The sequence below is a fragment of the Alosa alosa genome, chromosome 21 (genome assembly GCF_017589495.1).
Source record: "Alosa alosa isolate M-15738 ecotype Scorff River chromosome 21, AALO_Geno_1.1, whole genome shotgun sequence".
In the NCBI taxonomy this organism is placed as follows: Eukaryota; Metazoa; Chordata; class Actinopteri; order Clupeiformes; family Clupeidae; genus Alosa; species Alosa alosa.
In genome coordinates, this window is record NC_063209.1 from 12,172,681 (window position 1) to 12,198,611 (window position 25,931).

Sequence of the window (25,931 nt, forward strand, 5' to 3'; positions counted from 1 at the left end):
CTATTGCATTAAATACATTTTAATCTTACATTGCCTCTAGTTTTGCCGAAATGAAGTCGATATTTTAAATAAGGTGGATTCTGTGAGCATTATAGTTAATAAGCCTACAATCTCTTACTGACACATTAAACAAACTAACACTAGGTTTACTGCATTGCAGCTAAACTGTTGCATGCTACTGTTCTTTTAACATAACCACAGTACTGCTATTACTGGAGACTAATCTTAGATTCCACAGCTGCCATTGGATTAGTGAGAGGAAAAGTCCCTTTAAACAATGCAATGGGCAGGTTTAATGAAGGGTAATCCTTGTAAATATTGCAAGCACTTTCATATGACTTGGTGGAGAGAGGACTACTGCAACAGGACCTGGTAGACTGTTGTGAAATAAAGGACCATAAAAAAAAAAATACCAAAATGTCTGTAAGTACCTATTTACCTATTAAAGATCTGTTTAGGAGCAGTATTTTAATTATGTTACAATGGTGCATGTTTAATAATGTAAAATGTTGACTATAGCTATTTGTGGGTGCTTGTCACTGAACTTATGATGGACCTACATGAACAATTATTTATAGTTCCATCAGAGACATAATACGTGTTTTGACATTGAATGTTATAGGCTGTTTAAGAGTGCAAAGGGTGCTGTAGTAACATTACACAAATGTTTTCCATCAATAATGTACAAAACAATTTGGCCTAGTTCATCTGATAAATGTTGCTCAATTAATATTGAAAGAGGATGGGAGTTATTCATATTCCTTTGAATCCAGAACTCGGCTGCAGATTTATGAGAACTCTAAGTTTTATCAGTGCAGCTCTGTTACTGATTCATGAAGCCAAAGCCAGATTATTCTGTGAAAAATGAGACGTTTCCACGCCGACAATTTTTTGTTCTGAGTTTTCCTCTCAAAACTGCTTTGACCTTGCAGTTAATGATTTGTTTTGCTTGAAGTTCTATCTGGATTAAACAAGGACCTTGACTTTTCCAAACAGCTTACGAATGGAACATTTGGCTTAGGATACTACCGTTAGCAAGGAACCATGATCAAGAGATGCCTGTTCAAAGACAACAACACTAAAAAAAGAGCAGATGGCAAGATGAATAACAGTGACAGACATCAAGAAAATGGCTGCCACTTCTCAGTAGTTATTCAGTAGCCTGCTGATGTCTCATTCTGTGGCCTAAAGCTGTTCTGTTTTAAACAGATAAATGTACGTGTCACGACAATGGATGCAGAGCTGGAGTTTGCCATCCAGCCTAGCACTACAGGCAAACAACTCTTTGACCAAGTATGTATCATATTCCGTATGACACATTCTACAGTACGACCATATGGCATAATCTATATTGTATATACATGCTGTGCCAAAAAGACCATGTTAGTGAGTTGTCCCCATATATTGAATATGAAGGTGCATGTATTTCCACTTTCCACTTTGAAGATTGTCAAGACAATTGGGTTGAGAGAGATCTGGTTCTTCGGGCTCCAGTATCAAGACAGCAAGGGATTCTCGACATGGCTCAAGCTCAATAAGCGGGTTAGTACTTGGGTCCAAGCTCTGTGTGTCTGATCGTCTTTATGTTGTGTAACATTCAAGGATATTTTGAACACTCTGGAAACACTTATGCCAGAACTGGTTCACAGATTATTGGTTGGTTTGCTTTGGTGTCTGGTGTCTTAATGTTTAATGTTCAAAATATGATTTTTCAGCTGACTTTGAACAAGAAAAAAACTTGAATAGAAGATAGAGGTTCAACTTGAGGATTAGATAGAGATTAGTTATTTTAAAGGATTTTTTTCAGACTTAGTATTTTCTCCTGTTGGATTTTCTCCAATGGAATGTAGGGTTCAAAATATGTTGTTCTCAATTGACCATTACGAAAAAGATCTTTAAGAGCTTTAAGTTAAAAATGTCTTCCAGCTCCTTCGATGATCACAACTTGCCTTTTACCCCTTTTGTTCCAAAACAGGTTACAGCCCAGGACGTCAGGAAAGAGAACCCACTTCTGATCAAGTTCCGGGCCAAGTTCTACCCTGAGGACGTAGCCGAAGAGCTCATACAGGAGGCCACACAGCGGCAGTTCTTCCTCCAGGTGACAACATTGACGACAATACTGTCCCCCCAAACCACACACACACACACACACACACACACACACACACCGAGAGACATGGCCCACACCAAATGTTGCTAACTGCATTACTGACAACTCACTTAGTGACAAACCACAGGCAATGGGCTTGGGTTAGGCCTCTGTGCACCAAGCATTTTATGTGAACAATATATCTGAAAATGCCCAGAAGCTGCTAGCAAATGTGCAAAACTTCTGAGTTTGTCACCACTCAGGTGAAAGAGGGCATCCTCAACGATGACATCTACTGCCCCCCGGAGACCGCTGTACTGCTGGCCTCCTATGCTGTGCAGACCAAATATGCAGACTACAACAAGGACTACCACATCCCTGGCTACCTATGTAGGGACAAGCTGCTCCCTCAGAGGTATACAAACTTACAGGAAGGATCAATCAAATGATGAATAAACGTATACAGAGATATGAGTTTAACTGATCGGTTATACTGATTAATTGTGTACACACATACAGATAGTAGCCCTAGTGTTACCAGCATAACCAAATGTGGAAATAAATTGTCTCTCTAAACAGTGCACTTGTACTGTGATACTTGTCTCTTTAATTATCTGTTGTCCCATTTGCAATATATTTTCTTCATATAAATACTGGAGATAAGTATTGAATATGTTATACCTACAGTACTGTATGTGTCTTTCATCAACAGAGTGCTGGAACAGCACAAACTGACCAAGGAACAGTGGGAGGAACGTATCATGGTCTGGCACAGACAGCATAAGGGCGTGCTGAGGTGAGGCACTGTTCTTTTCCTGTCTGAAGTAGGCCACAGCACCTGCAGTATTCATTATATTCAAATTATACCTTTTCAATCCGTTTTTTTTAAGATGTGAATGCATAATAATGTGACAGTTTAGTTGTGTATCTTCAAAGAAGATATATTTTTATTTTAGCATAGGAACAAAAAAGATAAAAGCTCATACTACTTTGCATGGAAATACATACCATATATGGATCAGAGGAAATACTGTATATTAAGTGAATGCTTGTTATAACTGCATCTGTATGGAATCTCTGATTTTTTCTTTAACCTATTTTTGCACCGCCAAGAGGTCAGTGACATTTGCTTTCACTGTTGTCCACTTGTTGCTTTCACTGTTGTCCACTTGTTAAATAATTACCTTGCGACTCATTGGCCATATTGACATGACATTCACCATGACACCCTGTACCTTTCCACTGCTTTTAGCCTAACCTGGAATGCCTTTGGCTCCTAGGCGGACAGTGACCGTGCTCACCAAGGGAAGAGTCCATAATAATTACTAGACTCTTACTTTTCACCTATATTCTTTAACTCTTACCATGGTGCACATATTGTGGGCATGAACAATTGCTTAAGTCAACCGGCAATAAGAGTTATATTAGACCAGCGGTTCCCAAACTTTTTTCCCACATACCACCACCTACATTGCCATTTTCATCTCGCGTACCCCCTAGTGGAAGCTCACGTACCACCGGTGGTACACGTGCCACAGTTTGGGAATCCTTGTTTTAGACTATGTCAGAATATATTAGGCTTCTGAAGAGCCGATGCTTTCTAAAAAATTGAAGACTGACAATTATGTTAGGAGACTTCTGTCTCAAAACCAATTTTTCTTTCAGTTAAGCTCAAGGATTGAGGAAGTGTTTGCAATGCCACCATGAGCAAAGCAGTAGAATTGCAACATGGGTGTGCCTGAGTCTTGGATATCCACATTTTTATGAAACAACATCATTTTAAGCCATGCAAGCTCACTTATCAACTATTAGGAGATGGTGATATTAGGTGATGGTTTGAACCTCCAAAGGGAGAGGTGGTTGGACATAAAGTTCTGTCTGGTGAGCTTCATCTTGATGAGAAGGTCTTGTGTAATGTAACTTTAAGCAGCAGCAGCAGCTTGTAGACTTTCCCCGTTCAACAGTATATTGTACAAATATATAGACAAACAAACATGTTTAAACAATCCACAAATTTATTTTTAAACATATAAATACATGATTCTGTCGTATTTATTTCAGTTCACAACCACACATTTTATTTTACTAGATATAGAGGCATGTTGTACTTGTAATGATTTCAACCACTATAAGTGAGAGGCTCATGTGAAGAACTAGTATATCAGTGTGTGTATTGTTTTTGAGCACTGGTAGAACTGATGGAAGTGAATGTGTTTGGGCTGAAGCGAATAACTAGCAGTTATTCTTTGTGCCAAAAACAATTGATTTTTATGTCAATATAAAGTACATTTATCATAAGATTATATCAATATTATTGTTGAAGAGTGTGCTGTAGCCAAAAGCAAAATGTTTTACTGGCTCATGTGCATAAACACTTGAAATTTCTCATCCTAACATATTTTTTTCTAGAGGCAGACCTTACTTGGGGTCGGAGAAGAAATAATAATTACATAGTAATTACACAGTTACACTGTTAAATTTGTCATATTGAAAGATTTCTGGGGGATTAGTGTGAAACATACTTGAAGTTTCGGTGGGCACCTGCCCACCTGGCTTCAGTGAGCAGACCGGCACTTCTACCAAAAACATTTTTACAACCCAGGAGTGAAAACATAACTTAAAACCAGCTGTGTAAGCAGAAAAGAAGATTAAGTTTTGTCTACGTCCCAGCCTTTGGTGGACAGTTAAATGTCAGCATCCTGGAGGCAGGAAGCCCAGAATAGAGCACGCTGACCTCCTCTCTGGCCCACTCTGGGGATGTCTGGCTGGGCCCTCTCATGGCCTGTGCTCCAGCAAGAGACAGAATTACTGCACAGTGTGAAGAAGCTACAATAAATGTTACTGGAGAACACGCTGTACCAGCTCACTAATTTCACTGTTGACTGATGTGGGAACACAGAAATAGCTAAACTTGCATGTACATAAAAGGCACCATATGAAATGAAAGGGCAAAGAATACTAGTGATTAAAAATAATTATAAATACTAATTCACAGTCTCTCTCCTCACATGCAATGCACAAGGGAGGACGCCATGGTGGAATACCTGAAGATTGCCCAGGACCTGGAGATGTATGGGGTGAATTACTTCAGTATTAAGAACAAGAAGGGCTCTGAGCTTTGGCTGGGAGTTGATGCCTTGGGACTCAACATTTACGAGCGTTCAGACAAGTAAGCAGCCATTGATCCTGAGACTAAATTGTTCCTTGCTTTGCCTTGCCTTGTATCCTCCAACCCTGGAGTGATTTACTTTCATTCTGTCTGAGGCCTATTGATTTGTAAGTGATTTCAATTTTTTTGCTCTTCCTTACACTCAGGCTGACGCCCAAAATTGGATTCCCATGGAGCGAGATAAGGAACATTTCCTTCAACGACAAGAAGTTTGTCATAAAGCCAATTGACAAAAAATCTCCAGTATGCATTCACTACCACTAAAACCCCTCTTCATGACTGCTGTTTTGTAGACTTGTATCAAATATCCTACTTTTTACTGTTATTGCAGAAGCAAATTTACTTCATTATATACAACCATTGTAGAGTAAATAAATCAAGTATATAAGTTAACAAATCCAACATACATAAATTACATGTATTACATAAATAATAATAATTAAAAGAATCTCCAATGTAATGCTGGAGAAGGACACACCTTTCTCACAGTTTCAGTGACATTTCTTTTTTTCCTGCGTGTTGTCACAGGACTTTGTGTTCTATGCTCCCCGACTGCGCATCAACAAGCGCATCCTGGCGCTGTGCATGGGCAACCACGACCTGTACATGCGCAGACGCAAACCCGACACCATCGAGGTGCAGCAGATGAAGGCTCAGGCCAGGGAGGAGAAGACCAAGAGACAACAGGAGAGGTGAAGTGACCGTGGAGCAATCAGTTACTGGACGTTCAGTTAATGGCATGCAGACTTTGTAGGTTGTTGGGTTCTTACATTCCCAGTGGCTTAGATTCTTTGAATGAAGAAATATGGACCCTTTCAAGAGAGTTCCATTATCAGCATCATAGTTGGCCCCACAAGACTTCCGTTTTAACATTCCATATGTTATCTTAATGCAGAGGAAGTAGATTGGGGCCCAAATAGAACGTTCAAGCATTGTTTTTGTTTTTATTGTTGAAAGGGTCTATAGATGTTAAATTCCATCTGCTATTCGGTTGGGACCTCCCACATCGGCCAATCTCAATGTCATCTCAGTGTCCTGGCTTATGTGTTAAAACAGAATGCACTACAGACAGAGTGCTGATAATACAGAGGTGAGAGGGATGTGGAAGCATCTTATATCTGGAGGTTCAGTAAATTCCATGCCAATCTTTTAACTTGCTGGATCTTATTTATCCAGTTCTACCACAGTCTTGTAAGAGCTAGTGGAAAGTCTCATTGTAATAGCTGTGCAGCAACATCATAACAAATCAGACGTCTTAACAATGATGAAGAACACTGGCTGCCTAGTATTCCCAGCAGATTCATTTTGAATGGCTATTCAATCAACCACAGAGAAGACAATTTAGAGAGAAGGATGCTTTGTTTGGATATGGAAATGGGATTTTGTTCTGGTGTGAACATGGTTCACTGGTTAACCGACTGGGATTTGGGATTATGAATCACTTTCAGGTTGACATCAGCTGTTGTTTTTTAGTCAAGATCTTCACTGCAGTTCTCTTTTAGTCTAGAACCTGGGTTAAACCAGCCCTATGGAAAAGGTCAATTATCAATCAATCAATCAATCAATCAATCAATCAATCATTTAATGCAATGATTACAATTTGTGTTATGATTTCTATGCAATTCAGAACCATAGTGTATGATTATTAATAAGCACCAATTCTGTGATTTGTTCAAACATTTTCAGTGGTAAAATAATGAGAGTTGTGAGTAGTCTCAGTACACCTCTGAAGAACTGGCAAATGAAATGGAAGTGAATGTGAAGGGAGATCCCATATAGTTTGAGCCTTTGAGGGAACAGGTGGGGATAAAGATCTCCATGTAATAGTTGTGTTAAGAAATCAGTTGTACTATCAAAGCATCTTTAGTTGACGCTATCAGAGAGAGAATCAAAAGAGATCATATTGGAGCTGTCTCAGATATATTGTTGGTTGTCAGTCATGGACGATAATTACATGGTCAAGCATAATGTTTGATAGTTACAAGGATATTTTTTCCAGTGTTAAGTCATGTATAGTTTACAGGACAATAACAAGAGTGTGCATAAAATAAAAGTTTATGTGTACATTAAAATAAAATTCACAAGAACAACTGAGGTGTTTGATAGCAGTGTAAGTAAGACAGATTGAGAGATTGTGAGGAAATTTTAACTCACACTACTATGAAGGCTAAATTAATGAGAACAGAACATTAATGGAGAGTGATTATTACACTTTGTGCAGAGAGAAGGAAATTAGTTTTTTTATTTGGATTTTATGATTAGGGGGTTCTTTCCAGTGTATGAAGGGAAGGGATCATTAGTTTGTCTCTATGCTTTTAGTATTCATTATCTGATATTTAGCAGACACTTTTATCCAAGGCGACACAGACTTGCAATGGCAGGAATGGTACCCTGGTTGACCGATTGTCAGTCAATGATGTTACAGCTGCTCCACCATATACGTAATTTCATGTTGTAACAAGAATAGTTAGGTCAATTCCAGAGACAATAGCATATGCATCAATGGAGTCAATTATATGCATGGTAAGTACATGGTCAAATTTAGATAGACATTGGTAGCAATGGTGGATTTGGTTATCACAGTAAATCCATTGTGCAGTTATACATGTTTAGTTTTTTCCCCTTGTCACCTGTCATTTGTTTATTTTAATTAGGCTATTGATCATTGATATTGCACTGACATTATTGTTTATTATTGCTAAAACTCCTTAATGTAGTCTTACCATTTTTTTTAAAACTGTTCAATGTTAATTTTTTAACTGTTCACTGTTAATATTTAAACAATTATATTGTTTTTATTTGGATGTCACTTTGGACAAAAGCTTCAGCCAAATGCCCTAACCATAACCGTAACCATTCACATACAACTGATGTAGAATAACTTCAACTTGATCTCTCCAACAGAGCCCTTTTGGAGAACGAGAAGAAGAAGAGAGAGAATGCAGAGAAGGAGACGGAGAAGATCGCCCGGGAGACCATGGAGCTGATGGAGAGACTGAGACAGATCGAGGAACAAACGAAAAAAGCCCAGGAGGGTCAGGAAGAAGCACCGCTAACATCATCTCTTTCCTGTCTCATGTCTAGAGACATTTGTATTTATCTGTCCGTCATCTGTCACTGTGGCATCAATGCATCAATGTGACAAGAGCCACAAGGTCTCATATCTACACTGTACCTTAGGACATACTGCACAAAGCAGGGATAAAACAAACTCCACTCTTATGGCAGTAATGCTTTTGAAGTATTTGGATATGACAAGATCTCATGTAAAATGTCTGGTGTGTGTATATGTGTGTGTGCGATTTGAAAGTAGCACAGACACTTTCCTTTCTTTAGGCCCTGTGTATATGTGTAATATATGTGTGTGTGTGTGTGTGTGTGTGTGTGATCATGTGATCATGCTCCCACAGAGCTGGAGGAGCAGACCAAGCGAGCCCTGGAGCTGGAGAAGGAGCGTAAGTTCGCCCAGGAGGAGGCCGAGCGTCTGGACAAGGACCGGCGTCTGGCCGAGGAGGCCAAGACTGCACTGCTGCAGCAGTCCGAGAGCCAGCTCAAGAACCAGGAGAACCTGGTAGTGCATCCACATTGCTCTCACCACACAACATCCCTGTCATGCTGTCTTGTAGTGCATCCACATTGCCCTCACCTCACCACACAACATCCCTGTCATGCTGTCTGGTAGTGCATCCACATTGCCCTCACCTCACCACACAACATCCCTGTCATGCTGTCTTGTAGTGCATCCGCATTGCTCTCACCTCACAACACCCCTGTCATGCTGTCTGGCTGCAGGCCTTAAAGTTATCAGGCACTGTGCTGGAATTCAGCCGTGCATTTGTGCTATTATTCATAGTGACTGAGGAAATGTCGGTAACACTTTACTTGACGGGTTCATAACACTTTACTTGACGGAGTTCATAACACATTCATAGCAACTGTCATAATCTGCACATAAAGCATTCATGACTGCTTCATGCGACATGATTCAACATTCATACCAAACCTTTCATGAATGTGGAAGACAGACGACAACTTGTCAAAATAAAAGTCCAACAATCTCAAAGCAGCATTGCCGTTTTTGTTCTGTTCATGAATGCTTTATGTGCAGTTTATGACAGCTGCTGTGAATGTGTTATGAACTCACCCGTCAAGTAAAGTGTTACCGAAATGTCTAAGTTCAGGCAAAGAAATGTTCTGTGCTTTAAGGCCTATAGGTGTTACTTTCAAGTCAAGTCATCTCAAGTAGTTTCCATCTACCGTTGTTTTGTGAAACTCTTTTGAAACTTGAAGCGACAATGCGGAGCTTTGGAATGGCCTTAGTAAGATAACATCTGAAAGGATGTGCCAAAACCTTGCAAACTGCACCAACACATTACATGTTACACATGCTACGCTGTAAGTAAGTTGTAAGTGATGTAGAGAAAACTTTTCCATTTTCATGAGGTGTTTTAGCCTGGAACACAGAACTCTGTAGTGTATATTCTGGATTACTTTTGGGAATGAGTGGAGAGTTTATATCCTTGACATGGCATACCAACAACTTTAATTTGAAGATGACCCTAAAGTTTCATTATTAAAGTTGCCTATAAAAGCAAACCAAACTAAAGTAGCAAACCGTTGCATAGTGTTGCATCCGTCCTATTTTAACAGTTCTGTTTTGGAGAACATGTATCATCAGCTAGTTGTGTTCTCTTTTATAGAAAATGTTTCAAGGCATGACATTGACCTAGCAATATCAAGGTCATAGTTACCATACCCTGGAAAATGAAGAAAAATAACAGCTGAGCATGACATTTTTTTTAATTTTCCACTGGCCACTATGCTAAGGGCATCTTGACATTGCAGAGTGGTTTGTGAAATGCCTCACATGTGAAAAAAGTAAGAGAGCAAGCGTGGGAGGAGAGAGATCCGCTGGTGCACTCTGACATATTGGAGTGACAGTCGTAGAGCAGGTCTGGCAGGATAGCAAACCACAGGATGTGAGACAGAGAGACTGCATCTCCTATGTGTGTTTCAGTCCTTCACTATTGCTTTATACTGTAGAATTCTGGGTTCTGTATTCTGATGTGTTCATATGTTACTTCTGTGTGTAGTATACAACGGGGAGAGGTCCATACTATTGTACATAACATAACTGTGCCTTAGGCCTGTGCACCAGCAGGATAGTCTAGGAAGCACTATCACTACCTTTTGAACTTACAATACTTTTACAATCACTTACTGTGAATTCAATCACATTTGGAAAGTATTTTTAGCCATGACCTTAAATCACGTGAGTAAAAAATGGCCAAATGGAGAATTCCTATTTACATTAAACACTGTCATCATTGATCAAACATTGCAAAGAGCAGACACATAGGCACAAAGTCCTTGTAAAATTGTAGCAATGGCTTCCGTTTACTTTTACGTCACAGTTTTTCAGCAAGTGTTATGTCACATTTGCTGTGTATTATATAACTCGGTTGTTTTGGTTGCACATGGGACTGCAAGCCAAATGAGTGGGACCAGTGTAACTCCCAGCCCCTCAGTTCTTAAACATGATCCTCCCGCTAAACCCAGCATCACATGAGGGCCGTTTGGGACCTTTGGGCCTCCCCCAGTGGATTGAAAGCACACTTACTACTGTAGGTCAGACCACTGGAGCAATTCTAATTTGCCCACTCTCGCTTTGAATCCTGCAGGCCACAGAGCTCGCTGCACTCACTTCAAAGATCTCCCTCCTCGAGGACGCCAAGAAGAAGAAGGAGGATGAGGCCCGCAAGTGGCAGAAAAGGGTGAGGGTTCCCTCGCTTCCCCACCTTCCCCAAGGGACCAGAACACATGAAAGGAATACATTTGTTTGAATATTAGACATTAGAGAGAACAAAACATCCAATCACTGTCCTTTTAATACTTAAGTCTTGTTATTGTGATAGTGTTCTTTCTACATCTAATTTTAAGTAGCACCACTCCACACTGACTCTATGTCACTAAGGAAAAGCAGATGGAATCAAAATAACAAGAAAGGGAGCTTTGATGCACTTTTCAGATTGCTGCTAGATTCTTTCTTGTGCTAGCTTGCTTTGTAGGCTTTGGAATGTGTCATTTTGGATCACTCTGCTGCATGTGTTTCATGATGATGAGTTCTGCATTAGCTGACATATTCCTGGGAAATGCTTTATGTCAAGCAGTACTCGTACTTCCTGATCTCACTTCTGTTTGATTTTGTTGTTGGATCCAAGTAGCTTTATTTGGCAAGAGACAAAACGGTGTCAGACTGTGCAAGCACTTTTAGAGGCTTTGTTCACCTTTGCAAAAACTGCTTAGAGGGAAAGCCAGACAATCTTACTAGAGGGAAAGCCTGACAAGCTAATGAAAGACATTAGCCCGTCCATAGTTAGCAACATGCTGCTCCAACCCAAACAGACATGAAAGTGTGCCCTGCTAGTAGTAGTGCATGGAAATAACTTCAAAGGCCCACTGACAACAACAAAAAAAGAATTACATCTTTGAAGTCATTCTGACCATGACTGGGAGCACGGAGGCAGGTGGCAGCACAGTTGATCGGACTGTCTGTGTGTATGAGTATCTCGGCAGGCTTATCTGCTTGAGAGTGACCTGGAGAGGATGAAAGAGAAGTTGAAGAGTAAGCTAATGGGCGTCCACATCCAGGAGCTGCACCAGGCGGAGAACGACCATGAGGAGAACGACGAGAGCAGCGCCGAGGCCAGCGCCGAGCTGACCGCCACCGGGACGTGCCGCGACCGCAGCGAAGAGGAGCGCATGACCGAGGCCCGCAAGAACGAGCGTCTCCAGAAACGCCTGCTGGTGAGGAGTATGAGTGTGTGTGTCTGTGTGTGTGTGTGTGTGTGTGTGTGTGTGTGTGTGTGTGTGTGTGTGTGTGTGTGTGTGTGTGTGTGTCTGTGTGTATGTGTTTGTGTGTGTGTGTGTGTGTGTGTGGTGCATGACCAAGGCCCACAGGAATGAACGCCTGCAGAAAAGCCTGTTAGTGAGGAGGACTCACACTGTGTGTATGTGTGTGTGTGTGTGTGTGTGTGTGTGTGTGTGTGTGTGTGTGTGTGTGTGTGTGTGTGTGTGTGTGTTAGTTAGTTATAGGGTGGCTAGCCAAGGGAAAAAAGCTGAATACTTGTGCTACACAACAGTCTGCTAAAGGGCTCAGGAAAGGCTTTATGTAAATTACCCTGTGAGTCAATTGGTGGAAAACTGGAAGGTGCTAACAACTACAAGGTCATGGGTTCTGTTCCCAAGGACAATGAATGCACACTGATATGAGCAAAAGGTGCAAAGAACTCTTTTTACCACCAGCTTTTCACAATATTCCTGAAAAGCCAATAATATGTTATCATTTTGAACAACTGCATCCTCAAATATGTGGAATTTTCCCATTTATTAATGCATTGGCACGACTGAGCATTTGACTTGCACCATTTTTGAAGTCCATTTTTGGGGAGGTAGAGTAGACCTTCCTGGTTTTCCACAGACCCAACCTTCCTGTTTCCTGAAGTCTATGAAGTCAAAAAACAAAAGCCTTTCCTTCAAGGACAGCACAACTTTCTCCCTGTTTTGTTGGCCTTGAATGATAAATTGTTACTATTACCCCCTCAAATTCAGACCACTATGCTTATACCACTACACTATGAGAGTTATAAACTGGCGCCTCCGAATGCTGTGGCTAACAACATGTAAATATTTTCCAAAGGAGTATAAACAACACACCCTTGGAGTTGATCTTTGGTCACACTCATGTTAGCCCAACAGCATACCTCTCTCACTAAGCCCTGCTTGTTTCCCATGATGTGCTCACGCAGGCGCTAAGCTCCGAGCTGGCCGACGCTCGTGACGAGAGCAAGAAGACCCCGAATGACCTGATCCACGACGAGAATGTGAAGGCGGGCAGAGACAAATACAAGACCCTGCGTCAGATTCGGCAAGGCAACACAAAGCAGCGCATCGACGAGTTTGAGTCTATGTAATGGCACTGTGAGAGTCGATTGCATTGCGACTATGACCGTGTATGATGTAGAAAGAAAAAAACACTATGCTATTTAAGACTACAAACCATGTGTTGCTGTATTGTGAGTTATGCCTGGTAATCAGAGATTGTAGAGCCTCCAGTGATTGTAATGTTGGTTGGGTCTGTTGGATGTTTTGCTAAAGTGTCTATCACAGGTGCATATTTTCACCTGTTGATTATTTTCATTATTTTAGAACTATTTAAGTAAGTTCTGGTGCAATAAGATATTCCACATGTGCGCCGTATATTTACAACAATTAAATGTTGTGATATTATATAATCATTTGGAGAGTGATTTCTCTAAATGCATAAAACTCCAAGGAAATGTACTTCCTCTTGCTCTACCACGTGTGTATGGCACGCTGAAGGGGACAATAAAAACACTGTGTGTTGTAGTATTACATGATTTAAAGGTAACGTCTGTTATTTGGTTTCAGGTTGTTGATATTGGGGCTCAGCAGCTTATCAAGCTATACTCCATCCATGCTCAGACGCCTGACTGTGTTGATTAATGGGGATTGTTTATAGTTTGGATTGCTTTATAGGATTAAAAATGAGGACCTGTACCTTTTAAATGATGATTTTGAAAAAGTTTACAGTGTATTTTAATACCGTCAGATTTACATACACATACATAGACATACAGATTTGAACACTAAATGTTTATGAATAATTTGTTACTTCAGTTCCTTAATCAGTTACTTCAGTGACTTAATGAGTTGTTGTTTTTTCCCCTTCTGTTTATTGGAGACTATCAAAACGGTGAATGATTAATTTGTGAGTCCATACTTGATGTGTGAGGAGAATACTTTGACCTTTCACAGCATGCTTTGACCCCAGTTACAAAATCATGTGAATGCCATGTCTTAAAACATGTTAATAATCGTTTCTGCCATCCTCTGAAACACCTTTGCATCTGTAGTATGCACATCTGTAGTATGGACTGAATAATCTAACTGCAGATAAACAAACACCGTGTTCCCAAAAGGCAACATGTGACCTAGTTTATTAGGGTTGTGTCACTGTGCTGGATCTTTATAGAAGCCAATAAACACTGTGTACTGCAAGTTGAAGTTGCTTTTGTACAAATCTCACACATGTGGCAGAGATGATCCAGCTGTGTTGTCTGCGCTGTGAACATTTTATGCCAGTTTGTTTATTGTTTGTGTCATTTTAGTATGAAACCAGAATATGGGCCAGTGTGTGTGTGTGTGTTTGGGTTGAAGAAGCCAGCTGGAGATAGTCAGATTATGTATGACTGCCAAAGTGCAGACACACTCACACAGAGAAATCCCACACTAGCTCTGCAGTTTGCAAAGAATTTACAAAAATGACAGACAAATTCACTCTCTCTACCCAGCATGTCTGTGCAAACATTATGCACACTAGCCTACTATGTGTACAGCATGTGTACATGCAATATTTGTATGGGGAAAAACAAATGGTCAATGTGTCTTATAAATCACCCTGACTGCACAGTATTTTTAGAAGCTATTGGGGGGTGTATCAAAAACTGAGACTGAACGGGAAACGTGCCAGAGGCTGGTCAGTGAAGGACGAGGTCGAAGCAGGGGGACCTGTCGTAAATTCATTGGTTGGAGGGTTAAAGAAGGACACCGTCTGGTTAGTCAGATAGCGCTGCGCAGCCTTGAGTCGAATATTCTCTGCTCTGCAGGGATCTCTCACACCAACTCAGCTCATTATCTCTTCCCAACCGTTTCTCTGATGAGTCTCAGGTAGTCAGTAATATGTACAGGTTATCGCGCTTCGCTATGGACGAGTGGAAGTCTGACATAAAATGCCAATCCATCACTTCTGTACCTAGAGTGGCGATTACGCATGGAGTTGATGCGCGCGCCTGCAGCAGCACTTCCCGTGATCTTCCTCACACTGTAGCCTCAGAAGATACCAACAAACTGTGCGACGCAGTTTCCCTATCCCTTGGACTAAATTCGGAGTCGGATAATTACGACATGGGTCAGCCCTCGACGAGCCATACTTTCACCGAGAACGTCCAAAGTGAGGACAAATGCGCCCACGCGTCATTGGAGTTGCCCGAAACTGGAAAGTCGCCTGACAGTGTGAAATCGTCACATTTCCGATATCTGAGAGAAGGTAGGAGGTTAGTAGTGACAAACTCGCCTGGCTTGGTTGAAACTCTTCAAAGAAATAGAGACAGTCCTCATTTTGGTATGGCGGCTTTGCAGTTCACAGCCACGGACATGGTATCAGACAGCCGCCAGCCCTACAATGCCTCAGGACCCCCACAGAAGCGTAGCCCGAGTATGAACGAATTAGAGGCTACAGCGCCTCATTTTGAAGACTTACTGAGCACAAACACCAGACTGCACGTTGATGATGCATGGTCCAGAAATTGCTTTACTCAGAACTCAGTGATGTTTACAACTGATCTGGAGGACTCCACCCAGCCCTGGAAAAGTGCTCGCCAAAACTGGGACGGTGCAGGCAAGGTAGCAAGCCAACCCTCAAGACACTGCAATGTTCCTTCTACAAACTACTCTACCTATGATTTGTTTTTGCGGAACTGCAATGACTACACATTGCGTGGAGCTCCCCTGTCGTTTAGTGGTTATTTCCCAGAGTCCTATTATTCTGGAGGGATGTATGGTAGGATACCGGCAGCCACCTCTCTCCCCCGGCCATGTGAGTGGACAACCGGGCCGAACGGCCTCGCCCCTGGCTTCAGGTAGTGGTCTAAAATTCCTCTGATTCCTCTTAAATTCCTCTACAATGCCTTGATTGTGTCCGGAGCATAGCTGGCAACTTTTTTGAAGGGATTTCGTAACTTTATGGAAACATCCTCATTTGACTAAAAATACTTTATTGCACGGTTATAAACTGGGTCCTTTAAAATACTTTTCAAATTTGAGCTTTTTCGTGATGATATTTTAAAATGACGAATTGCACGTGTAAGAATGAACCTCGGAACCGATTGCACTATTGCATTGCATATTAAAGGGACACCAGGCAACGTTTTCGTGTTAAATAATAATCTTCGTAAGTCGGTATATGGTTAAATGACGGTGCGAATGAAGGCTCTCTGTTTGCCTGGTGTCCCTTTAAAACAGCATGCAGTTAGTTAGTATTACAGCCTGTAGTTCTTGCATAATTGTGCAAAGTAATTTCTGAAGGGCGAAGTCTCAGTCTGGACTTTAGTAACATTTACTCATGTACTGGGCGTCTTCCAAATTACTGTATAATCTTGATCGCAATAACTCTTGTGTGTGTGGGTGCGCACGTGTCTTTCAAGAGAGATGGCAACATTTATTTTTAAGAATCAAAGAAGCCATCACAAACAATTATGTTGAACTTCTGTTCAACTCAGGGTAGGCTATTTGTGCAGTTCAGTTCTATTTTACATCTACTTTTCTTTATCATGGATCATTCTTGATCTATCTAGTAGAATATAACAAGTATTTTCCTGCAATCTACTCCTGTTTATCTAAGATGATGACATGTGTTTTGTTTTGCTGTGGCTGACAGAGGCCATGTTGTCATTATTGCTTGTGTTTGTGGGTCACTGCCTCCACAGAGCCTGGCAAGCTCTTGTAAACACCCCCAGGTAGCCTTGCTTCCTCTTCCCAAAGGATTAGGTGTGCCACCTTAAGTTGCTTACCCTCTGTTTCCATTACTGATGTTTCTCTATACTGTTGTTCCGGTTTGTTCCATGTGCACCTCTGCTGTAACAGGTCTCACAGGAGGGGAATACATGTCACCTCTAATTATGTAACAAGCTGCTTCCCCTCTAGAACACTGGCTTGGATCTGAGAGTTCTCTCTCTCTTTTTCTCTTTCTCTCTCTTTCTCCAGCATCCCTGTGCAGCAGCCATGATGGGTTTTTGTATTGATGTTTTTGTGTTTTGTGCTTTTTTGTCCTTTGTCCCGTGTCGGACTCCCCAGGCTGGAGGACATGTTGCCCATGAGTTTCCTGCTGGCCGCCCCAAGGGCCTGTCAGATTTGTGGGGATGTGGCCTCTGGGTGTCACTATGGAGCCCTCACATGCGGCAGCTGCAAAGTGTTTTTCAAGCGTGCAGCCGAGGGTGAGTCAGCCAGTGTGGTGTGGCGTGGTGTCACGCTGTTCACAGGCCACTATCTCCCACCTGCCTGTTATGGCTAAGATGTGTCCGTCTGACCCAAACACACCAGCAAAAGACAAAATACACGTTTTAGGATTCATTTGACATGTGCAGTTACTGGACTAGCTTCTCCCAGTGTCTGTGATTTTTATTATTATTATTTTGGCTGAGATATGAGATAAATTCTGGAAACGTGACTGTCAGATAGAAGGAACATCTGGGTAGGCATTTTTTGCTCTGACGTCTGTTGGGAGAATATTTTTTCAGAAGTTTCTTCTGATCAAGTACCAAGCAGATTGTACACAAAGGGAAAAAAATCCATATATTAGATTTCAACACTATCTTCTCACAGCAGTTGGCTAATTCATGATAGGATAAAAGTGACTCATGTTCATGCTGTAAGATCAGAGACACAACATGTGTGCAAATTAGTAGTTGCATAGTAAGTAGTTTAGTTATACTTCTACATAAAAGAACAAATGGATTTTCACTGCACACTTACCACCATGGGAAAAGGACAGGTCGTAGCAATGTGGTGTCCTAGTGTTATTTGGTGTTTAACACAGTCAAAGTAACACTGTACATACAGACTATGTACATTTTCCATTGGCTTAATGGAATGCTTTGGTAAATGACTTTGGTATTTGCACATAATAACAGTTGTTATTATGTGCAAATACTACCTCATATTTAAGAGGTAGTAGAACTTGAATTTCCCCTTGGGGATCAATAAAGTATCTATCTATCTATCTATCTAGAACATGGGCTTTGGGAAGTGATCTGCAACATTTTTATTTTTGTTCATGCACCGTGTCCACTATCATAGACATGCACCTTTTCAGTCATCCAAATGTACCGAAAGTGAATGATAGAGTGAAGATATTATTAAAAAAAACAAAAAAGTTAAACATTAGCACAGTGTCTTCTGGGTTGGACTTTGACTATTTTAAATTACTTTTGCACTGCATATATTAAAATAACTCCAACTGTACCTCCTACTCCTTATACCACACTTAAATTTAACTATTCTTCTTCTTCCTCCTCTTCTTCTTCCTCTTCTTCTTCTTCTTCTTCTTCTTCTTCTTCTTCTTCTTCTTCTTCTTTGTATTATGTCGTAATAATTGACAGCATATCTGTATTGCCACAGGCCAGATAGTGAGACAGTATTTGTTTTTTTTGTTCTCCAGGGAAACAGAACTTCCTGTGTGCCAGCAGAAACGACTGCACCATAGACAAGCTCAGGAGGAAGAACTGCCCCTCGTGTCGCCTCAAAAGATGTTTTGAGTCGGGCATGACACTCAGATGTAAGCAGTCATGGTTCAAATAATATAAAGTTATTGCACTAGAAAAAAATCACTTATTCCAGTATCATGTTCAGGTCTTATTTGCTTTGATTAGATGAAAATATAAAGACATATCTGAATAGAAAACTACAAGTATAAAATATAGAATTTTGAGATCATCTTTATTTGGTAACTGATTTTGTGTATCTTTCTGTTTTTGTCTGAAATTTATTTATGTGTCTACAGCTAAAATACATGATTCATTTGTGCACCAAAAAGCTCCTATGAAATGATGGATTATAATTGTCACATATTATTTAGTGGATTTATCCTTTTTCACATTGCTATTGATATTTTTGATACAGCACACATCCCATTGGACATTGTCATGCGTGTGGCTTCATAAATCACTTTCTTTTCTGTGTTCTAAAACGGTTTTCATGATACCTGTCTCTCCCATCATGATATCTGTCTCTCCCATCATGATACCTGTCTCTCCTATCATGATACCTGTCTCTCCTATCATGATACCTGTCTCTTCCATCGCAGCCCGGAAGCTGAAGGTGATCGACTCCCAGAAGCCCCCAGAGAGGAGTGACCCAAACAGGCCCTCTAGAGAGAGCACCTCCGCCAGTGCGGCCATCAGCTTGCACTCACTCCAGACGCTGAAGGGCATCCTGGAGCGCATTGAGCCCCTGGTGGTGAACGCAGGTCACGACCAGGGCCAGCCGGACAGTGCTGCATCCCTCCTGACCAGCCTCAACCAGCTGGGGGAGAGACAGCTGGTCTCAGTGGTCAAGTGGGCAAAGGGCGTGCCAGGTAAGCGCAACTATATACTACTGCCATTTTATTAAAGTAACACAATATAACAATTTGTCTTTTTGTCAGTTTTGTCATTTTTGAGCTTATTGGGTAACCGTTATTATAATGCTAAGGGGCTACCCAATTCGTGTAATATCGACTGAAAGGGTCATGCTCCTACCCGTGACAATAATACTACATATCACAGGCACAATTTCAGAGACCTCATACATAAAAATCATTTCCATCTTGCTATTCTTGTTATGACTATCATGTAATAGAAAGTATCAACGTATTTTCTTGATTCTGAATATCTACAACTATGTCTTTGTGACTTTGATCATTTACACTGTGCTATGTTTCAATAAAGAACTGGCAAACATTGTAGCCATTGGTCTCAACACATTTTCAAAATTAGAAGGTAGACAGTCTAGTAGCGTCAAATTAATTCTGCACTAAATCAAGTTAAAAATGCCCCCCCCCCCCCACCCCACCCACAGGTTTCCGTAATCTGCACGTGGATGACCAGATGATGGCGATTCAGTACTCGTGGATGGTGATCATGGTGTTTGGGCTAGGATGGAGGTCCTTTACCGAGGCTGACGCCACACAACTCTTCTTCGCCCCTGACCTTATTTTCGACGAGTAAGCGCCACTCCACTCCTCTCCTGTCCTGTCTTGTCCACTCCCCCACTCTCCTAGCAGTTCACTTTCCCTCGCTCATTAGAAGAATGAAAAAAGAGACTCCAGTCTTCAACTTTATCCTTGGAAAGAGGAGTATTTAGATAGCGAGGGATGGCTTGGAAAAGACATCGGAACGGCTTTTGGCTTTGAAGTGCGGACCTTGACATTTTGGATAAAAGGATTCTCGAGCACTGAAAAGAAAGCTTCTCATGCATAAAATGATAGTTCCATACCCTGAAAGGTTCTCAAACTTGGTAAAAGTTGTGCAAAGTAGTAGTAGTAATAATAATAATAACAACAATAATAATAATAATAATAATAATAATAATAATAATAATAATAATAATAATAATAATATAACTCTATATTAATAATAAATATGACCATAATCTCAACTATTTCTCGGTTATGAAAAAAATAGCACACATGAAAAGAAAAGGCATGTTTAAAGACAAATGTTCCTGTTGTGTTGAAAGGTGTTGAGGTGTTGAAAAGCACCTGCCTGTGCTCAAGTGTTTGGCCACGGTTGCAGCACCTCCACTGCCCCCTGGACAGTCTTTCACACTTCCCTTTCACACCTCCCCTCTCATCATCCTCCTGTTTTGACGGCCGCTCAAGCCCAAACAATCGCAGGGGTGCTGCCATCAGCATACATATCCATCGCCACGCCCTGGGGCCAGGTGTGTGTGTGTGTGTGTCTGTGTGTCCGTGTGTGTGTGTGGAGTGCGTTACCTGCATTACCCTTATGGCTTCCAGCTCGGCTGCTTCCTAGACGTGTGGCTCAGACAGCCTGCGGCGGGCAAGAGGGAGAGGGAGAGGGAGGCTCCTCGGCTGGCCTGGGCGAGTGTGACAGCATACAAATGTGCTGTTATCTGGGCGGCGGGGGTGAAATTTCATACAGCATTAGCCAGCCAGTCTGGAGAGTGGCCCACGCTTAGGGTGGGTAATGGAGACGCCTAACCTTGTGTCTGACCCCCCCCTACTCCCACCCCCCCACCCTCCGTGACCCATACAACCCTTTTCTGGCCTTGTCTCTCTCTCTCTCTCTCTCTCTCTCTCTCTCTCTCTCTCTCTCTCTCTCTCTCTCTCTATCTTGCTCTGTCTCTCTTTCTCTCTACCTCTTTCTTTTGCTCTCTGTCTCTATTTCACTCAGTCTCTCTTTCTCTCTCTCTCACTCTCTGTCTGTGCGTCTTGCTGGCACAGAGCCTTCCTGAGTCGCTCTCTCTCCCGTTCCCCCTCACTGATATCTCTCCCTCTCCCACGCTTTCTCACGGTCAGTTACATACAGGGCCTTTCTCTGCCTCTTCATCCCTTTCTCTGCCTCTTCATCCCTTTCTCTCCCTTCACCTCTATTCTCTCATTCTTATTCCCTTGCTGTTTTGATCTACTTTCCCTTCTCACTCTCTCCACTGATCTTTTTGTTTTTCCCCTCCCTCCGTCTCTTCACCTCTCTCTCTCTCGTCCTCTTGATCTCTCCTTCTTAACGCCCCATCCTCTACCCTTCGTTCTAATTTCTTATCAGGACTTACCAGGCCAGCAAGTTTGAAATCGCATCCCATCCACAATCGATGGGAAAAAGATGCTGTGTGTGTGTGTCCTCAGAAGAACCCTTTTGAGGTTCTGAGTGATGATTGAACATGCGTATTAGAAGCTAGCAGACAAGATGTTGTTTTGAGATAAAGTACGGTGGTGTGGATTTGAATCTAATTGTTGCAGAGTGAAACACAACAGTGCTGTAACGTTGTCTGGTTTGTCACTTTACAGTAATACCCTCTCGCTAACTTTGCAATGATTGGATGACTCTCAAGTCCCTCTATCTCACACACTTTCCTCTCTTTTTTGTGTATATTTTTTTTGTATTGTACGTATGTGGTATATATTTTAAATATGTTATTTTATATATTATATCATTGTTTATGTTTATGTATTTTTCTGTATTTGCTTTGTCTTCTCTCTCATCTCTCTTGGCCCACTTCTCTCTTCCCTCTGTCTTTCTCCTGCAGGAATCGGATGCATGTGTCGGGGATGTATGAGGACTGTGTGCGTCTGCGACAGCTCTCGCTGCGCTTCAGTGGCCTGCGGGTCAGCCGCGAGGAGTTCCTCTGCATGAAGGCCCTGCTGCTCTTCAGCTTCAGTACGTGCCGCGCGTCCAGTCCAGGCGCCCAGAGCGCTCTCTGGCCAGTTCACATGGATCTGCTTGTTTCATGCTCAATTGGCCCCAAATGCATGTGTGTGTGTGTGTGTGTGTGTGTGTGTGTGTGTGTGTGTGTGTGTGTGTGTTTGATGTTTAGGATCTCCCAGTTACTGCTCTTGTTTCATGGTCAATTTGTCCCAAGTGTATGCAGTTTATATCTGTCTGTGCAAGTGTGTGTGTGTCCGTGTGTGTTTATGTGTGCTTGTGTGTGTGTGTGTGTGTGTGTTTTAATGGATGATTTCCTTGATAACTCAGACTTCCACGTGTGTGTGTGTGTCCCGCAGTTCCAGCGGAAGGGCTAAAGAGCCAGGGCTGTTTCGACAAGCTGCGGACCACCTACATTAATGAGCTGGACCGTGTGGTGACCGACCGTGACCAAGGCAACCGCTCTGAGCGCCTGTTCCAGCTCACACAGCTCCTGGACTATCTGCAACTGGTAACCAATCACAGGCCTCCTCCACATTCCCAATGTTTTCATCTCAGGCAGACACGCGCCGCACACACACACACACACAGACACACACAGACACACACACACACACACACACACACACACACACACACACACACACACACACACACACACACACAAAATGCCTGGTGAAGGTCAAGCCGACCGGAACATTTGCAACATGTGTACGTCATCAGGGAGTTCATTTGGGCTTATATTTGCTCCTGAGCATATTTCAGAAAAGGACAGTGATAAGACTGCTGGTGTGTGGAGCCAAGTAGAAAATATTTCAGCAGACATTTGTAGAAAACATTTTCCATCCTATGATTTGGGGTTTCCATGCGTAGTATTTTAATATATATACAGTATGGTATATGTATATATAGTATATTTGCATTTTGTATACAGTGGTGGTTGTCAGTGCTTCCTGACTCATTTCCAAACTACATGGTGCTTCAGAACTAGACATAGACAGACAGACAGACAGACACACACACACACACACACCAGTCTGCATTGTAACGGCAACTCTCTCTGTGCCCCCCGCCCCCCTTCTTTCCCGAAGCAGATTGTGCAGAAGCTTCATCAGTTCACCTACGACCTCTACGTCCAGACGCTGAGGCTCCAGACCACGGTGAACTTCCCTGAGATGATCTCCGAAATCATCTCTGTGCACGTGCCCAAGATCCTCAGAGGCCTGGTCAAGCCTATCCTGTTCCACAAATGACCACCGCTCCAATTTACAGCTTCCATCATGTGAAGTGGGCCTGATGTCAAGCGATAAGCTAATCTCATTTTTCTTCAACTGTCCATTTACAACTGCCCTGATTTCATTTGCCTTTGTCTAATAAGTAGTAGGAGTTTTGTGATAGTAAATATCTGTGAAAGCCTTTCAATTGTTTTATACTTTTTATTGGGGTTTGTTAGAAATCCTGGTATGTGGCATTTCTGCCAAGTTTTGGGAAAGATTACTCAGTGCTGTAAATAATGCCAAAAATACCTGAAATATGTTCAACTTGAACAGGACATGTGATGAACTTTCTGCCAGGGAATGGATGAATATGAGTATGTGTGTTCACAAAATATATAGCCATAACCAAATAAATATGCTTTATGGTATATCAGGGAGAAAACATTGCAAATTGTATTTTTCTTTGTTTTGATACATTTTTAACACCAATGTGTACCAGAGCATAATTATATTCTTGTTTGTAAGTAATGTATTTGTATTGTGTTTCTTTTGTCAAGAGATAAGCTGTCACCAATCAATACAATCTTATACATTTTAAATGTAGTATTTTTATTTCATTTGTGGTACGTGTGTGTGTGTGTGTGTGTGTGTGTGTGTGTGTGTGTGTGTGTGTGTGTGTGTTTTGTGTGTGTTTCAAAGGACAGTTTTAAAGGACATTTTGGTGTTACTTTGAGGACTTTTTATTTAAATAGTTTCCTGTATCTGCAAAGGGTGTGCCTGCTCTGTATCTAAATGCAATAATTGTGATTGACACGACTCCTTAAACTACTTCTAAAACTTCTATACAACCAATACAATTTCTACCTGCATTTACATGTAAATCAACTCCATGGTAATATTCTCAGACAACAGAGTGCATTCCCCCCACCTAGTGGAGAAGGGCAGAATTGGCAGGAGAGAGAACGTGTCCCAGGGCCTTCCTGTCTGCAGGGCAGAATAGACACCGCCCGCCGTGAGTCAGTTATTCTTTTCAGTGGAGAGTCTCTGATCAGTGCTAAACATACAGATATGTGGCATGTCTAAATGTATGGTTTGAAAATTAAGAGTCTGATTTTGTCGTCTAGTTTATTTTGTAGCCTCTAAGTGGTTTAGTTGGCCAGAGGGTATTTTAGTTAGCAGGATGTTATTATTGTAAAGCAGATATTGTTCCTTAACGTTAAGCGACTTGTGTATTATGTAAACTTTATCCTACAAAAAGTTTTTTGCCGTGACTTTTGACACAAGATGAACATGTATAATGGATGCTTAGTGCATTTTTAATACATGATAATTCAACTTTAAATATTGATTACAGCTCTTTTAATTATGTTTTATTGCATCTTAACCCTATGTGTTGGCTCAGTTATAAATCTTTCAAATGGAACTGAAATGCTGTTTATATGACACATTTTGATATTATAAAATATGAAAAATATATTACATATATTTTTGTAGTATAGAATGTATTTTTATATGAAATGGTGATATATATAATTGATTGCAAGATGTAATTGTAATGCATCAACGCATAATATAATATTGTATAATATAATCTAAAATAATATAATACAATATATGTATAATATATACAATACAACATAATATAATTTAATGTGAACATACAATAATAGCATTGAGTGCACACATAATAACACTTAGTTGAATGTGTAATGATGCATTATAGTTTTACAATTTAACTTGTTATTCAAATATTAATCCACTTTTACATGAATTACCATCATGCAGAATCTTGTACCAACAGATGTAAGAGCTTTGTGACTAGTGCACTACACACGCTTGTCACCAGGTAAAAATCCTTACTTACAGGAGTTCCCCCTGTTTTTGGGTCTGACAAAACATGAAAGGAAGTGTACTGTTAAATTGGAACAATACAAAATAAAACTGAAACATGTCCTACAGAACAAACATGGTCTTTCATCATTAAATTTAATATATAATATTTAATAAAGTAACATTTCATTATAGCATGAAATGCTATTTGTGTTTCCTCCCATTCAACCCCCTGCTGTTTCTCCAACTGCCGACTGTGTTGCTATATCTGTCTCATGTCATAGCCATTTATCCCTTTGGACTGTTAGAATAACTTTCTCCATTTGTACAGGGAACAGTGTTAGATCTGTTTTTCCTATGCTGTTCTGTTGCTTTTACCTTGAAAGCTCTCCGTTTTTGACTACCAGCCATAAAAAAGAAATAACCACTAAAAAGTCAGCAGAATGATACAGCGACATATTGATGTGCCTTAGAAAGTCTTTCAGCAACAGTTTTGTCTTCATAAATTAACCAGCGGAGAGTGGATTTGAAAGCAAAAGCCTGCCATAAAATCATTCATCTCCAAATTCGTCCTTTTCATCAACCTTTCGCATGTAGTACACTTTAAAGGAGAACTGGCCCATTTATTT

At 41.2% G+C, this 25,931-nt stretch overlaps 2 protein-coding genes across 5 annotated transcripts; both read left to right on the forward strand.

The window, feature by feature from the left end:
- The first annotated feature begins 3 nt into the window (after positions 1-3).
- Positions 4-14,339, forward strand: msnb (moesin b). Of its 3 annotated transcripts, none has more exons than XM_048231487.1 (14): positions 4-423; positions 1,210-1,293; positions 1,447-1,542; positions 1,976-2,098; positions 2,353-2,504; positions 2,802-2,885; positions 5,112-5,258; positions 5,405-5,501; positions 5,787-5,950; positions 8,163-8,293; positions 8,669-8,829; positions 10,940-11,032; positions 11,835-12,065; positions 13,067-14,339. In XM_048231487.1, exons 1-14 carry the CDS (start codon positions 418-420, stop codon positions 13,229-13,231), a joined length of 1,734 nt encoding a protein of 577 aa, XP_048087444.1. In that variant the 5' UTR covers positions 4-417; the 3' UTR covers positions 13,232-14,339. The 3 variants fall into 3 exon arrangements, with proteins under 3 accessions (XP_048087444.1, XP_048087445.1, XP_048087446.1); XM_048231488.1 differs by having other exon boundaries at positions 11,910-12,065; XM_048231489.1 differs by lacking the exons at positions 4-423; positions 1,447-1,542; positions 1,976-2,098; positions 2,353-2,504 and having other exon boundaries at positions 1,235-1,293.
- A 494-nt stretch (positions 14,340-14,833) lies between these two features.
- Positions 14,834-24,341, forward strand: LOC125286265 (progesterone receptor-like). 2 transcript variants are annotated; one of them, XM_048231176.1, is made up of 8 exons: positions 14,834-15,979; positions 17,193-17,332; positions 18,556-18,672; positions 19,201-19,470; positions 19,953-20,097; positions 22,140-22,270; positions 22,615-22,766; positions 23,347-24,341. In XM_048231176.1, the coding sequence occupies exons 1-8, from the start codon at positions 15,021-15,023 to the stop codon at positions 23,506-23,508; spliced, it is 2,076 nt and encodes a 691-aa protein (XP_048087133.1). In that variant the 5' UTR covers positions 14,834-15,020; the 3' UTR covers positions 23,509-24,341. The 2 variants fall into 2 exon arrangements, with proteins under 2 accessions (XP_048087133.1, XP_048087134.1); XM_048231177.1 differs by having other exon boundaries at positions 14,836-15,979; positions 23,350-24,341.
- The last annotated feature ends 1,590 nt before the right edge of the window (positions 24,342-25,931 follow it).